This window comes from Aptenodytes patagonicus, chromosome 5 (genome assembly GCF_965638725.1).
Source record: "Aptenodytes patagonicus chromosome 5, bAptPat1.pri.cur, whole genome shotgun sequence".
Taxonomy (NCBI): Eukaryota; Metazoa; Chordata; class Aves; order Sphenisciformes; family Spheniscidae; genus Aptenodytes; species Aptenodytes patagonicus.
The window spans coordinates 37,981,305-37,993,707 of record NC_134953.1 but is presented as its reverse complement, the minus strand read 5'-3'; the positions used below and the strand labels follow the sequence as shown (position 1 = coordinate 37,993,707).

At 48.9% G+C, this 12,403-nt stretch overlaps 1 protein-coding gene across 1 annotated transcript in view; it reads right to left on the bottom strand.

Moving 5' to 3' along the window:
• The window catches only part of HK1 (hexokinase 1), a 42,538-nt gene that overhangs the window by 5,280 nt on the left and 24,855 nt on the right, over nt 1-12,403 (bottom strand). The window contains exons 10-15 of the mRNA XM_076339401.1: nt 8,151-8,455; nt 7,414-7,562; nt 7,194-7,313; nt 5,569-5,664; nt 4,471-4,570; nt 1,888-2,071 (exon numbers count right to left, since the gene is read on the bottom strand). Of these exons, the coding sequence (XP_076195516.1) occupies nt 1,888-2,071; nt 4,471-4,570; nt 5,569-5,664; nt 7,194-7,313; nt 7,414-7,562; nt 8,151-8,455 (954 nt within the window). The remainder of the gene's footprint in view (nt 1-1,887; nt 2,072-4,470; nt 4,571-5,568; nt 5,665-7,193; nt 7,314-7,413; nt 7,563-8,150; nt 8,456-12,403) is intronic.

The following is a 12,403-nucleotide window of genomic DNA, read 5'->3' as shown; positions in this document are numbered from 1 at the left end:
TCCTCACTACCATGTTCCCCCAGCCAGGCTGTTGTTAATGGCAGCTGGTATTTCTCCCAGATGGAAGAAATGAAAACCTGTCGCCAGAGAGCAGAACGGTGCCCAGATGAAAGCCAAATTTGCTGTGCATCCCCCAGTGACAGCCCTGAGTGGACCCCAGGGAAAACTTGTCCCCACTGCACAACGTTTGGGAGTTCTCTTGAAGCACAGCTGAGATCTTCAACAGAAAAAGCTCAGTGGCTCTGTGCAGCAAAATTACAGGAAAACCACAAGGTACAGTCACTGCAAGTGCAGCATTTTTAAGGGAGTCCTGTGCTGCAAAACCCTGTGAAAGATAAAAGATGTGAAAAGGTATGTCCAGCATGTTCACAGGATCACTGACCTGTAAACTAGCAAGCTGGGGGTCCACGGTTGGTTTATGCTTTTCAGTTAATTCCAGCACCTGGTTTCCAGTAGGGAAGCAGTAGTCCAAAAACCATGGGGAGGAACCAAGCTGTCTTGAACCCCTCTTGCCCCCCACTTTGCACACAGGACCCAAGTTTCCCACTTGTAGGCCTGTCCCCAGGCTAGAGAGAGGGAATATCTTCCACCTGCAGACCTCTTCCCAGCACATGACAAGGAGCAGTCTACAAGCCATGCTCAGCACCGGTACAGGGCAGCCCTGTGCTGAGGAGGGCAGGAGTCTGCTTTGCACTCCTTCCTCTCCAGCATCGTTCTGGTTTGAATGGAGCATTTTGGGGTCCATGAGCTGTGCCTTTACCAATGAGAACTGAACACTTTTCCATTTATTGAAAAGTGCATTCAGTGATGAATCCTTTATTTCACCTTCTGAAGCTCTACAGCAGGGTTTCTGCCCTGGATTGAGCGGAGCCCAGCATGCCATCCTGCTGGAAGCAGGCCATGCAGTCCATTTAATACCATGAGCTCTCTCAGGCTTGTACCCAGCAAGTGTCCTCCCTCTTGAGTGCCTAACTCTCTCTGGAATAAATTATTCCCCCTGGCAGTCTCCTCTACTGCCTTTGGCTGCTTACTCCATGCCAACTCTGCCGCTGCATCAGGCTCACTCAATATCTGCCTCTCTGGGTCTGTTTGAGCCCTAACTGCTAAAGAGCTTCCCAAGGGACCTGCCAACTTGTCTGCATCCCCCAGGTTTTCAGGCAGATTTATTCTAGTGACAAAATCTTTTAAAAGTTCCTGGCATCAAAGCATGGCTGCAGAGAAATTATGAAAAATTGTAGTCTGGGCATGCAGCAGTCTCAGCCCAGTTTTATCAGTGCTGGGTACACCTCTGTGTCAGCCCTTTCTTGAAGGGGGCAGGGAAGCACTTGCCCAAAGAAGAGCTGGACCCCCAAAATGGAATCCAACCTCCAGGGCCAAGAAAGGCAGGTCCTCTAACATGACATATTTTATCCAGAAAATTGCCTGAAATAAGAGCTGGCTGCAACTGCTAGAAAACTCCTGACTGATCTACAGTGAGCAGCTCCAAGCTCCAACCATGCTGGCTGGTCCAGGCGGAGGATTTCTAGAGGCAGAGCCCTCTACAAAGAGAGTTCAGCTAAAAGAGATTAAACTGAGACCAAGAGCAAAAGAATGACAAGCCATCTTAACCCCCTCAGTACAACACGGGATGAGAAAAAGGGTCTCAGTAATTTCAAGACTCTTGAAGTTCTCACCAAAAACCCTGCTGCAGTCCCATGGCAGCAAATAAGCTGCAAAAAAGCAGTGACCAGGAAAAGCACAGAAGAGGGAGATCCTACAGGATAGCAGGGCTGCAGTCATTTTCGACTCTTAACCTCTCCCTTCTCTGACTGGGAGAAATCCAGTCCTCTCTTAAAAGCATTTAAGGCAGCCTGGCTTATATTTAGCACACCATTTATCCCACAGTACCTTTGCTTTCCAGCATTTAGTGAATAGTCATCAACCGCTTTGTCATATATTGTCCTGATATCGTCCAGGCATCCATTATCCCCGAACGCTCCCCACTCCGTGTTCACGCACATTCGTCCTTGCTCACCATCCACCATCTCTATGTTTCTCATCTCTTCCATGTAACAGGCATTGCTGCCAGTTCCTGAAAGAAGAAAATACTGAAATTAATCTGTTCGGAACAAAACAACACTAGAACAAGCATGACAGCCCTGACAAAACCTTCTGGGGGGATCCTGAATGTCTTTTTTCTGAATGATGAAGTCAAACCATCATTTGAAACGTCACAAAAAAACCCCACTCTTCAATAATCCTGAATTGAGAGAGAATATTACTGCTGTGGTGCACCACTCAGGGTGGCTCAGAGAAGAAGAGGGCTCACCCAGGCCAGCTGGGCTGAGGGTCCCATGCTACAGGGAGGAGCAGCAGTGCGGCACTTTTGGCACACCAACCCTCATATACTTCTGAGCCCAAAACCACAGCAAGAAATCAGCTGGATTTTGGAGTTAGGAACCACCTTCCACAAAGCCCACAGACCCACAAAATTCAGGGGAAAATTTGCCAAACTGAAAACCTCAGCAAGTTCTGAGGCATCAGGCAAAGAAAACCCCAGAGGTTTTACCAGCTAATTGCAGGGTATTTTTTAGCTCTTGCTTGTTTTTTTCTGATTCAAATTGCTTAAACAGTTTCTCCGGCAGGAAGGTTACTTCCATGTTGAAATGATGCCACATCTGATTCTGCTTAAAGGGGATCCTAAGGAGCGTGGCAATTACAAAGTGCTCCATCTACACAGAGGCCTTAGGGAGCAAAGCTTTATTAGCAAAGAGAGGCAGCTTTTGCTGCTACCTGGGGCAAAAGTTTTCTTGAAGTTGCCTACCGAACTCTCATTTAACCCTGCATCACAGATTCTGCACCATTTATATCAGCAAGTCTGTTTTCCTTTGCCATTTTTTTAGGGTACTATGTCAATAAAGTCTGAGCAAAAATAGATCCTCCCACAGTACTCCCCTGCTGCAGGCGAGCTGAGCCACAGCACAGGGTCTGGGGGAAAGTCTGGGCTTGCAGACTGAGACCCAGGTTTGCGGGACCAAACCAGACCAAACCCAGTTGTGGACCATCAGCACTGGCCAACCTGCCAACACCAAGTCTCATCGTCCAGAACGAGCTAAGTAAGGGCTGCCTGAATATGTGGATACCTATTAAATACAGGCTGTTAGACTGACAGGCTTTTAGATGATCTCCTGTTGCCAGCAGATGAAAAGCAGAGACCTGGTCTCATCAGTGGCAGTTTCCAAAGTATTCAGCAGTGGAGACTCAAAGCATTGGCTCTCCTGGGCAGGAGAGGTGGCACTGGGCAGAGACAGGACACCAGCATGACATGAACTCACCCTTGCAAGAATATTTTTCCCTGCCAAGCAACAGCAGGAAAGTTCATCCACCTCCCTGCACCGGGGAGAGCAGCGCAACTGCCGGCTCATGCAGGCTCCTCAGCAAGCACCGTCAGTCTGGCCAAGACAATTCAGGCAGTGCAAAAGGAGCTGTCAGAGCCCCGGGGCTTTTGCTCTCATTATCCCAGATGTATCCAGGCCACCTCCGACCCCCTGCTCTGCACACAAACATGCTGGCCGGAGAGCATATCTGGCAGGGCTGCAGCAGGCGGTCCTCAGAGGATGCTCTCAGCACCCCAAGGACACACTGTCCTTCCTGCAGGGAACTCTGTCCCTGAAACCACACCACTGACGGAGCTGCGCAGACATGGCTTCCTACCCACACTGCACTGTGCTGACTCATCCTGGACATTTTCCAACTGTCTGGAGGAGAAACTGGTGGAGTTTTATTTTCCTACAAGCCATCTTGCAACTGAAAGCATTCTTAAAACTTACAGGTGCCTCGTCCCCTTCTCTCCCACTGAAAACTCATTTATCTGGAGAGCTTTGGGAATTCACACCGCCTTGTGCCACAGGCACCCCAAGCGTGGCATTTGCAAAGGCATCGGCAGTCACCTGTGGAATTATTTCAGCTGTCTCACTGCTGGGAAGAGAGCTGTCAGTCGCTGCACTTTGTTTATCAGAGCTTTCCATCACATGCCATTCGGGAATTGGGGCTGTGCTTTACAAGTTTATTCTGAGAGACCACATGCTCAAGGGAAGCTGTGGGCTACCTGAACACCCCGGCAGGGAAACTCTTACGGGCTAAACTAACGGATACTCCAGGAGCTGGCGAGGCTACCTGAGCCCGTTTGCTCGCTTCCCAAGCAGCACAGTGCCTTCCCAGTTAAAACAGGCAGGATTTGTTCAGCATTACAGCCTGTGCTTATCTCAACTGATCATGCACAGAACTAAGCTGGCTGTTAAATTTTGCTCTTAATTCCTTCATGCAGCTTGCTTCTGAAGGGATAGCTGTTAATCTCAAAATCTTTCACTCCTGGACACCCTAACTATATTTTCAGTTAACCAGAGGGATGTCTCCACGAGAATACAGACAGATGTGTTGATGTGCTGTTTAATAAAAAAGTGCCAAATAAAAAGCAGCTCTAACACGTACCCACAATGAGTCCGATTTCACAGTTTGGGTCTTCATAGGCACAAGTCATCATTGTGCCCACTGTATCATTCACCACGGCCACCACATCCAAGTCAAACTCCTTTGGAAGAGAGAAATAAAACAGTGAGAACTCTGGGTTTGGGGCAACCCCTTCACACCAAAGGGGACACGAAAGGAATAAACCGTTGGGAACTCTGTCAAGGCACACTGGAAACAAACAACTGAAAGTACCAGCCTGATTTTATACATGCAGAAATAGGAACTTAATCTATTAGCGGGTAGCTAAGGCTCCTCGCATGCTCTACCTACAATATACTATGTCTTCAGAAGAAAATATATTCCTGGCTGTTCTCTTTGGCTTAGATATATTTAAGTACAGATCTTGTATATAGGCACACGGTAGAGGGCTATCGCCATTCTGTATTACAGCAGTGTGGTAGCAAATCCAGTAGCAAAGGTTTTTAAGATCCTCCTTTCACTTGCTAATAAAATTCTGCTAAAATTAATGCTCTCCTCAGGCTACTTTTCTTCCCTTCCTAGAAAGATTCAGCTAAGCTGCTTGAGGCTTTTTCAAGAACAAGGGTTGGGAGGGGGGAAAACTGTCATGTAGGGTGCGCTGAGGTGGATTCGTGAAATCACTACATTGAAAACTCCTGCCTTCTCCATGCTCTGATGCAGTGAAAATTGCCACAGGGTTTGAAAGAAGCCTTAAAAGTTCTGCCAAATTTAGCAAGTTAGAAGTTTCGGGGGGGGGGGAAGCAATGAAACAAAATCCCCAGTGTGGCTCATTTTGAGTAGCAATTTCCATTTGGTGGCTGAACTCTCTCATTTCCACCACACACCCTCTAGACCATCCTATGTGGTGGTCAGGCTACACGGCAGCATAAGAGCCAGCACAGCCACACGGCATCGGGGGCTGCTGTATCTGGACCTGCTGCGAGGCAAACACCTTCTGTGCAGGACAGGAGGCACAGCCCATTTCCTCAAGGCACAGAAACCCTGCAAGAGGGAACCAGCCTGACCCACGAGGTCTGTCAAGTCTGGAGGGGAGGGAGAAGTAGGAGGAGAAAAAGAAAACAAAACCAAAAGAAAAATCACCTCTCTTCTTTTAATTCCTTCTCTAAGCAAATACACCACATCTTCTCCCTCGCAGTCTGTAGCTTTGAAGCCTTTTGTCCAATTGAGAAGGATACCCTAAAAAGAAAGAAAATAGGTTATCAAGTTTCCTGGTGCACTACAGATTGCCCCAAAAATCCTACAGTCCTCTAAGGGATGATCACTTAGCATTTCTAATAAAATAAATAATTCCCTGCATTTGCTGCCTATTTTCTCCTTCCTTATATATGAATATTCATCTTATTTTTGCTAAGACTAGAATGTTATTCTGTACACTTGACATTTCAAATGCTTTAGTGTGAGGTTATACAGAAAAGTCTCTATGAAAAGGAATATCTCTTTATATATGTGGAAATTGCATCTAAACCTACTAATCATGCTTGGTCTCCAAATTTCCGGAGCAATGCAACAAACTCAAAAAAAAAAAGTGTGACAGAAACAACAAAGTCACCAAAAAAAAAAGTGTGACAGAAAATGTCTGTCTTCAAAAAAAGTGCTAAGTAGACAGGAAACTATTAATAGCTGCAGAGGTGGAGTTGGTGGAAGTATGTGGCAGTGAAGAAGTTAAACATGAAAGCGAAGAGAAAAAGGGTACACTTGACAGCGACACGCTGCAGGCCACACTGTCACCTGCAGAGTGACATAGCCAAGCAGGCCCTGGTCCACCCTCTCCATCCAGGGAGACCAGATCAGCTGGGGAACAGGAGCTGGCAGCAGGGATGGACTTTTGCTTACTGCTCGCAAAACCCAAGAAGTATCACAGTCCAGCAGGTGGACTGGAAAAAACATGATACCTTAAAAAAAGGGATATCACCACCATGGAAAATTTAAATGCTCTTATCCGTCACAGCCATGGGCTGAACAGCATTTGCATTTGTCCTGGTTTCGGCAGGGATAGAGTTAATTTCCTTCCTAGTAGCTGGTACAGTGCTGTGTTTTGGATTTAGGAGGAGAACAAAGTTGATAAGAACCGATGTTTTAGTTGTTGCTAGGTAATGCTTACACTAGTCAAGGACTTTTCAGCTTCCCATGCTCTACCGACTGAGAAGGCTGGAGGTGCACAAGAAGCTGGGAGGGGGCACAGCCAAACTGGCCAAAGGGACATTCCATACCATGTGACGTCATGCTCAGTACATAAACTGGGGAAAGCTGGCCAGGGGGGCCGCTGCTCGGGGACTGGCTGGGCATCAGTCCGCGGGTGGTGAGCAACTGCACTGTGCATCACTTGCTTTGTGTAGTATTATTATTACATTATTATTATTATTGCTATTATTATTTAATTTCAATTATTAAACCGTTTATCTCAACCCACGAGTTTTTCTCACTTCTACTCTTCCAATTATCTCCCCCAACCCAATGGGGGCGGGGGGACAGGGCGGAGTGAGCGAGCAGCTGTGTGGTACTCAGTTGCTGACTGAGGTTAAACCACAACAGCATTACTACCTTTAAAGGAACTATTTATAGGAGCAGCTGTACTGGTCAGGGTCAGAGCATGAACCCTCCCCTTGAACAACCTCCCTGTAAGTGTCACATAGATGATACGAAGGCAGAGAAATCAGGCCTAGCATAAGCACAAAAGCAGATTCAAAAGATACTAAGGAACTTACAGCATCCAGACTGGTCTGCTTGCAAGGGAAGGAAAACGTGAAGCCAAGAGGAAGACGTGCGCCTTTTATCCCCATATAATCCAGGAAGTCAGAAATGCAGGTAACGATGTGATCAAACAGCTTTAAAAAGAATAGTCATGCATTTGAAGTTGTACATGTTACATGCTCCTAAGAAAGTACTTAAGTAGCAGTGCTGCAAAACAGAAACACAAATACTCACCTCTTCTCCTGTTCCCTGCATCACTTCTATAGGAATGGCATAGATTTTGTTGTGCATCTCAACTGTTCTCCTTTTACCGCTGCGGATTTTCACCAGCAAAACTCTAAAGTTTGTCCCTCCAAGGTCAAGTGCCAGAAAGTCTCCATTCTCTGTAAAAGAGTATGTGTGTGTATTTAAAGAACCGTAAGCAAAATCTTAAAAAGTGCTTTCCCCAGAAAGCACTGTGACGTAAAATCTCTGAGAAACTCTCAGTTGGGAAGACCTTCATCAAAGGAGGATCTTAGATGCTGCTCTGATTATTCCAGCCCTTTTTTTGTGGTTTTTGGTTTTGTTTTGTTTTAAACCAACAGGGGAAAGAGGACCCACACAACTGTTCCCTGAGAGAAAGCAGAAATTTGGCCAGCCACCCTGGAATGCAAAGAACTACCCAGGTTGTGCGGACAGGGTTCGGATGGGTTTGGGTTATGAGCCAGCTGTGGTTTTCTCCCCCCGGGCCCTGGCTTGCTTGCACCCTGGGTCAAGGACATGGGGCCAGGCTGCCAGTAACCGCACAAGGGCAGCACAGGCTGCCCTGCCCGGGGCTGGGATTTCCTCATTTGCAAAGCTCAGGAGGCTCCCTCTTTCATTGCACCAGATCTGCTCACCCTCCACCAAACCCAAACCCCATCTCTGGGAGCCCATTTTGGGTGCCCCACAGCCAAGCCAGTGCCCTCACTCCAGCGAGGGCATGCTTCTACCTGACCCATCCGGTGTGCTGCGGACAAAGGTGGGCAACATTTTCACTTTGGCAGTCTCATGAGTCTTCTTCTTCAGCCCCGCTTCCATCTCTGCCCTCATCCTCTTCTTCACCTGCAGCAGCTGCTCGTGGGTGAGCTTGAACTCGGCCAATGTCTCGTCGATGAGCCGGTGCTGTTCCGACAGCCGGTATGCCACTGCCGTCACCATCGCTGCTCCCTTCCCACTGCCGCTCTCCGATAGTAGGAACCGCACTTCCGAGTCAGGCACCAAGCGCCGGGTGGTTTTGTGCAAGCGCCGGGCATACCTGCGGGGAGGGGAGGCTGCAAGCCCACTGTCTGCGTTGCCTCCCCCACGGCCCCCAAAATCTATGCTGCCAACACGGACCGACCTCAAGGGGAGAGAAGAGCCTCATCACACCCAAACTAGCTAGAGCCTCCTGAGCAGGAAAACCGCCAGGGAAGAGCAGTTCTTCCCTATGGCCTCTTTCCTCCTGAATTTCTGAGAAAAGCCAGAAAAAAAGCAGGGGGGAGCATCAGAGTCTCATCCCCTGAACTTCACCCTAGATGTGAGAAACCCCCTGGCTCCAATGCTGCTCCAATCTCCTCTCCTGGGGTCATCAAGCTTTCCTGAACTCACTGGTTTACATGGTGTGGGGAAACAGTTCAGAAACAAAAATTGCCCATGTATGTTATCTTAACACATCCTAGACTTGCCCATCTGGAAAAGCTATTCCAAGAATGCTACTTTGAAATTTTTTTTTTGTTTCCCAAAATTTTATGTTTTTCTTTAACTAAGGAAAATCTTTTTTTCAACAAAATAATGGGAAACTGAAAAGGAGACGTTAAACATTTTTATCCTTTCCAAAGTTTCCCCATAAACAACACTCAGCCGTCCCAGCCCGCTCCAATGCCAAGGTATGTCCTGTATGCTGTGCTTCTGCTCCCATTCAGTACCCACAGCTAAATCCTACAGCCGAAACTGGAAACTGACTTGTTATCACCAGCTACTATTTACTAAATAAAAGCCTTTTGCCATGTGTGCATAAACCGTACCTGCACACTGCCTATTTCTTCCATTTCTTTTTTCTGACCTTGGAAACTCTTACGCAGGTGCTGCTCTCCCAGTGCACACAGGCCAGCAGCCACTCCCAAACATCCACAGCGTTGGGTCTTGGGCACTTAGATTATTTTTGACACTAAGACTCACACCAAACCCTGTTACCAGGACCAGGTATACCCACAGCAAAAGAGCTCAACTTCCTCTCTGATTTTTACATAAATCTAAACAGCTGCTTGATTAAAAATGTAACTTCCAAGATGGGTAAAAACAACAGTTTTTAAAAGGCCACAGAAACGTAAGCATCACCTAAGGCACCTGAAGGTGCACAAGTCCATGGGACCCGATGAGGTCCATCTGCGGGTCCTGAAGGAACTGGCGGATGAAGTTGCTAAGCCACTCTCCATTGTATTTGAGAAGTCGTGGCAGTCCGGAGAAGTTCCCACTGACTGGAAAAGGGGAAACATAACTCCCATTTTTGAAAAGGGAAAAAAGGAAGACCCAGGGAACTACAGGCCAGTCAGTCTCACCTCTGTGCCTGGGGAGATCATGGAACAGATCCTCCTGGAAGCTATGCTAAGGCACATGGAGGACAGGGAGGTGATTCGAGACAGCCAGCATGGCGTCACCAAGGGCAAGTCCTGATCGACTAACCTAGTGGCCTTCTATGATGGGGTGACTACATCAGTGGACAGGGGAAGGGCTACAGATGTCATCTATCTGGACCTCTGCAAGGCCTTTGACAGGGTCCCCCACAACATACTTGTCTCTAAACTGGAGAGGTATGGATTTGATGGGTGGACTGTCTGGTGGGTGAGGTTAGATGGTCGTATCCAGAGGGTAGTGGTCAATGGCTCAATGTCCAGATGGAGGTTGGTGACGAGTGGCGTCCCGCAGGGGTCCGTATTGGGACCGGTACTGTTTAATATCTTCATCAATAACATACACAGTGGGATCGAGTGCACCCTCAGCAAGTTTGCAGATGACACCAAGCTGAGTGGTGCGGTCGACACGCTAGAGGGACGGGATGCCATCCAGAGGGACCTGGACAAGCTCAAGAAGTGGGCCTGTGTGAACCTCATGAGGTTTAACAAGGCCAAGTGCAAGGTCCTGCACCTGGGTCGGGGCAACCCCCAGTATCAATCCAGGCTGGGGGATGAAGGGATTGAGAGCAGCCCTGCCAAGAAGGACTTGGGGGTACTGGTGGATGAAAAGCTGGACAGGAGCCAGCAATGTGCGCTTACAGCCCAGAAGGCCAACCGTATCCTGGGCTGCATCAAAAGAAGCGTGGCCAGCGGGTCGAGGGAGGTGATTCTGCCCCTCTACTCTGCTCTGGTGAATCATAGAATCATAGAATCACAGAATCATTGAGGTTGGAAAAGAACTCTAAGATCATCGAGTCCAACCATCGACCCAACACCACCATGCCCACTAAACCATGTCCCTAAGTGCCTCATCTACTCATCTTTTAAATACCTCCAGGGATGGGGACTCCACCACTTCCCTGGGCAGCCTCTTCCAATGTTTAACCACTCTTTCAGTAAAGAAATTTTTCCTCACGTCCAATCTAAACCTCCCCTGCCGCAACTTGAGGCCATTTCCTCTCATCCTATCACTAGTTACCTGGGAGAAGAGACCAACACCGACCTCACTACAACCTCCTTTCAGGTAGTTGTAGAGAGAGATAAGGTCTCCCCTCAGCCTCCTTTTCTCCAGGCTAAACAAGCCCAGTTCCCTCAGCCGCTCCTCATAAGACTTGTTCTCCAGACCCTTCACCAGCCTCGCTGCCCTTCTCTGGACACGCTCCAGCACCTCAACGTCCTTCTTGTAGTGAGGGGCCCAAAACTGAACACAGTATTTGAGGTGCGGCCTCACCAGTGCCGAGTACAGGGGCACGATCACTTCCCTACTCCTGCTGGCCACACTATTTCTGGTACAGGCCAGGATGCCATTGGCCTTCTTGGCCGCCTGGGCACACTGCCGGCTCATGTTCAGCCGGCTGTCGACCAACACCCCCAGGTCCTTTTCTGACAGGCAGCTTTCCAGCCACTCTTCCCCAAGCCTGTAGCGCTGCATGGGGTTGTTGTGGCCAAAGTGCAGGACCCGGCACTTGGCCTTGTTGAACCTCATACAGTTGGCCTGGGCCCATCGATCCAGCCTGTCCAGGTCCCTCTGCAGAGCCTTCCTACCCTCGAGCAGATCAACACTCCCACCCAACTTGGTGTCGTCTGCAAACTTACTGAGGGAGCACTCGATCCCCTCATCCAGATCATCGATAAAGATCTTGAACAAGACCGGCCCCAAAACTGAGCCCTGGGGAACACCGCTCGTGACCGGCCGCCAACTGGATTGAACTCCATTCACCACAACTCTCTGGGCCCGGCCGTCCAGCCAGTTTTTGACCCAGCGCAGAGTACACCTGTCTAAGCCGTGAGCCGCCAGCTTCTCGAGGAGAATGCTGTGGGAGACGGTGTCAAAGGCCTTGCTGAAGTCCAGGTAGACCACATCCACAGCCTTTCCCTCATCCACTAGGCGGGTCACCTGGTCATAGAAAGAGATCAGGTTGGTCAAGCAGGACCTGCCTCTCATAAATCCGTGCTGGCTGGGCCTGATCCCCTGGTTGTCCCGCTCATGCCTTGTGAGCGCCCTCAAGATGAACCGCTCCATAATCTTCCCCGGCACCGAGGTCAGGCTGACAGGCCTGTAGTTCCCTGGATCCTCCTTCCAGCACTTCTTGTAGATGGGCGTCACATTGGCAAGCCTCCAGTCGCCCGGGACCTCCCCCGTTAACCAGGAAAGAGACCCCACCTGGAGTACTGCGTCCAGCTCTGGAGCCCTCAGCATAAGAAAGACACAGACCTGTTGGAGCGGGTCCAGAAGAGGGCCACAAAAATGATCAGGGGGATGGAACACCTCTCCTATGAAGAAAGGCTGAGAGACTTGGGGTTGTTCAGCCTAGAGAAGAGAAGGCTTCAGGGAGACCTTCTTGCAGCCTATCAGTACTTAAAGGGGGCTTATAAAAAAGATGCCAGCAAACTTTTTAGCAGGGCCTGTTGCAACAGGACAAGGGGGAATGGCTTTAAACTAAAGGGGGGTAGATTGAGACTAGATATAAGGAAGAAATTTTTTACGCTGAGGGTGGTGAGACACTGGCACAGGTTGCCCAGAGAGGTGGTGGATGCCCCATCCCTGAAAA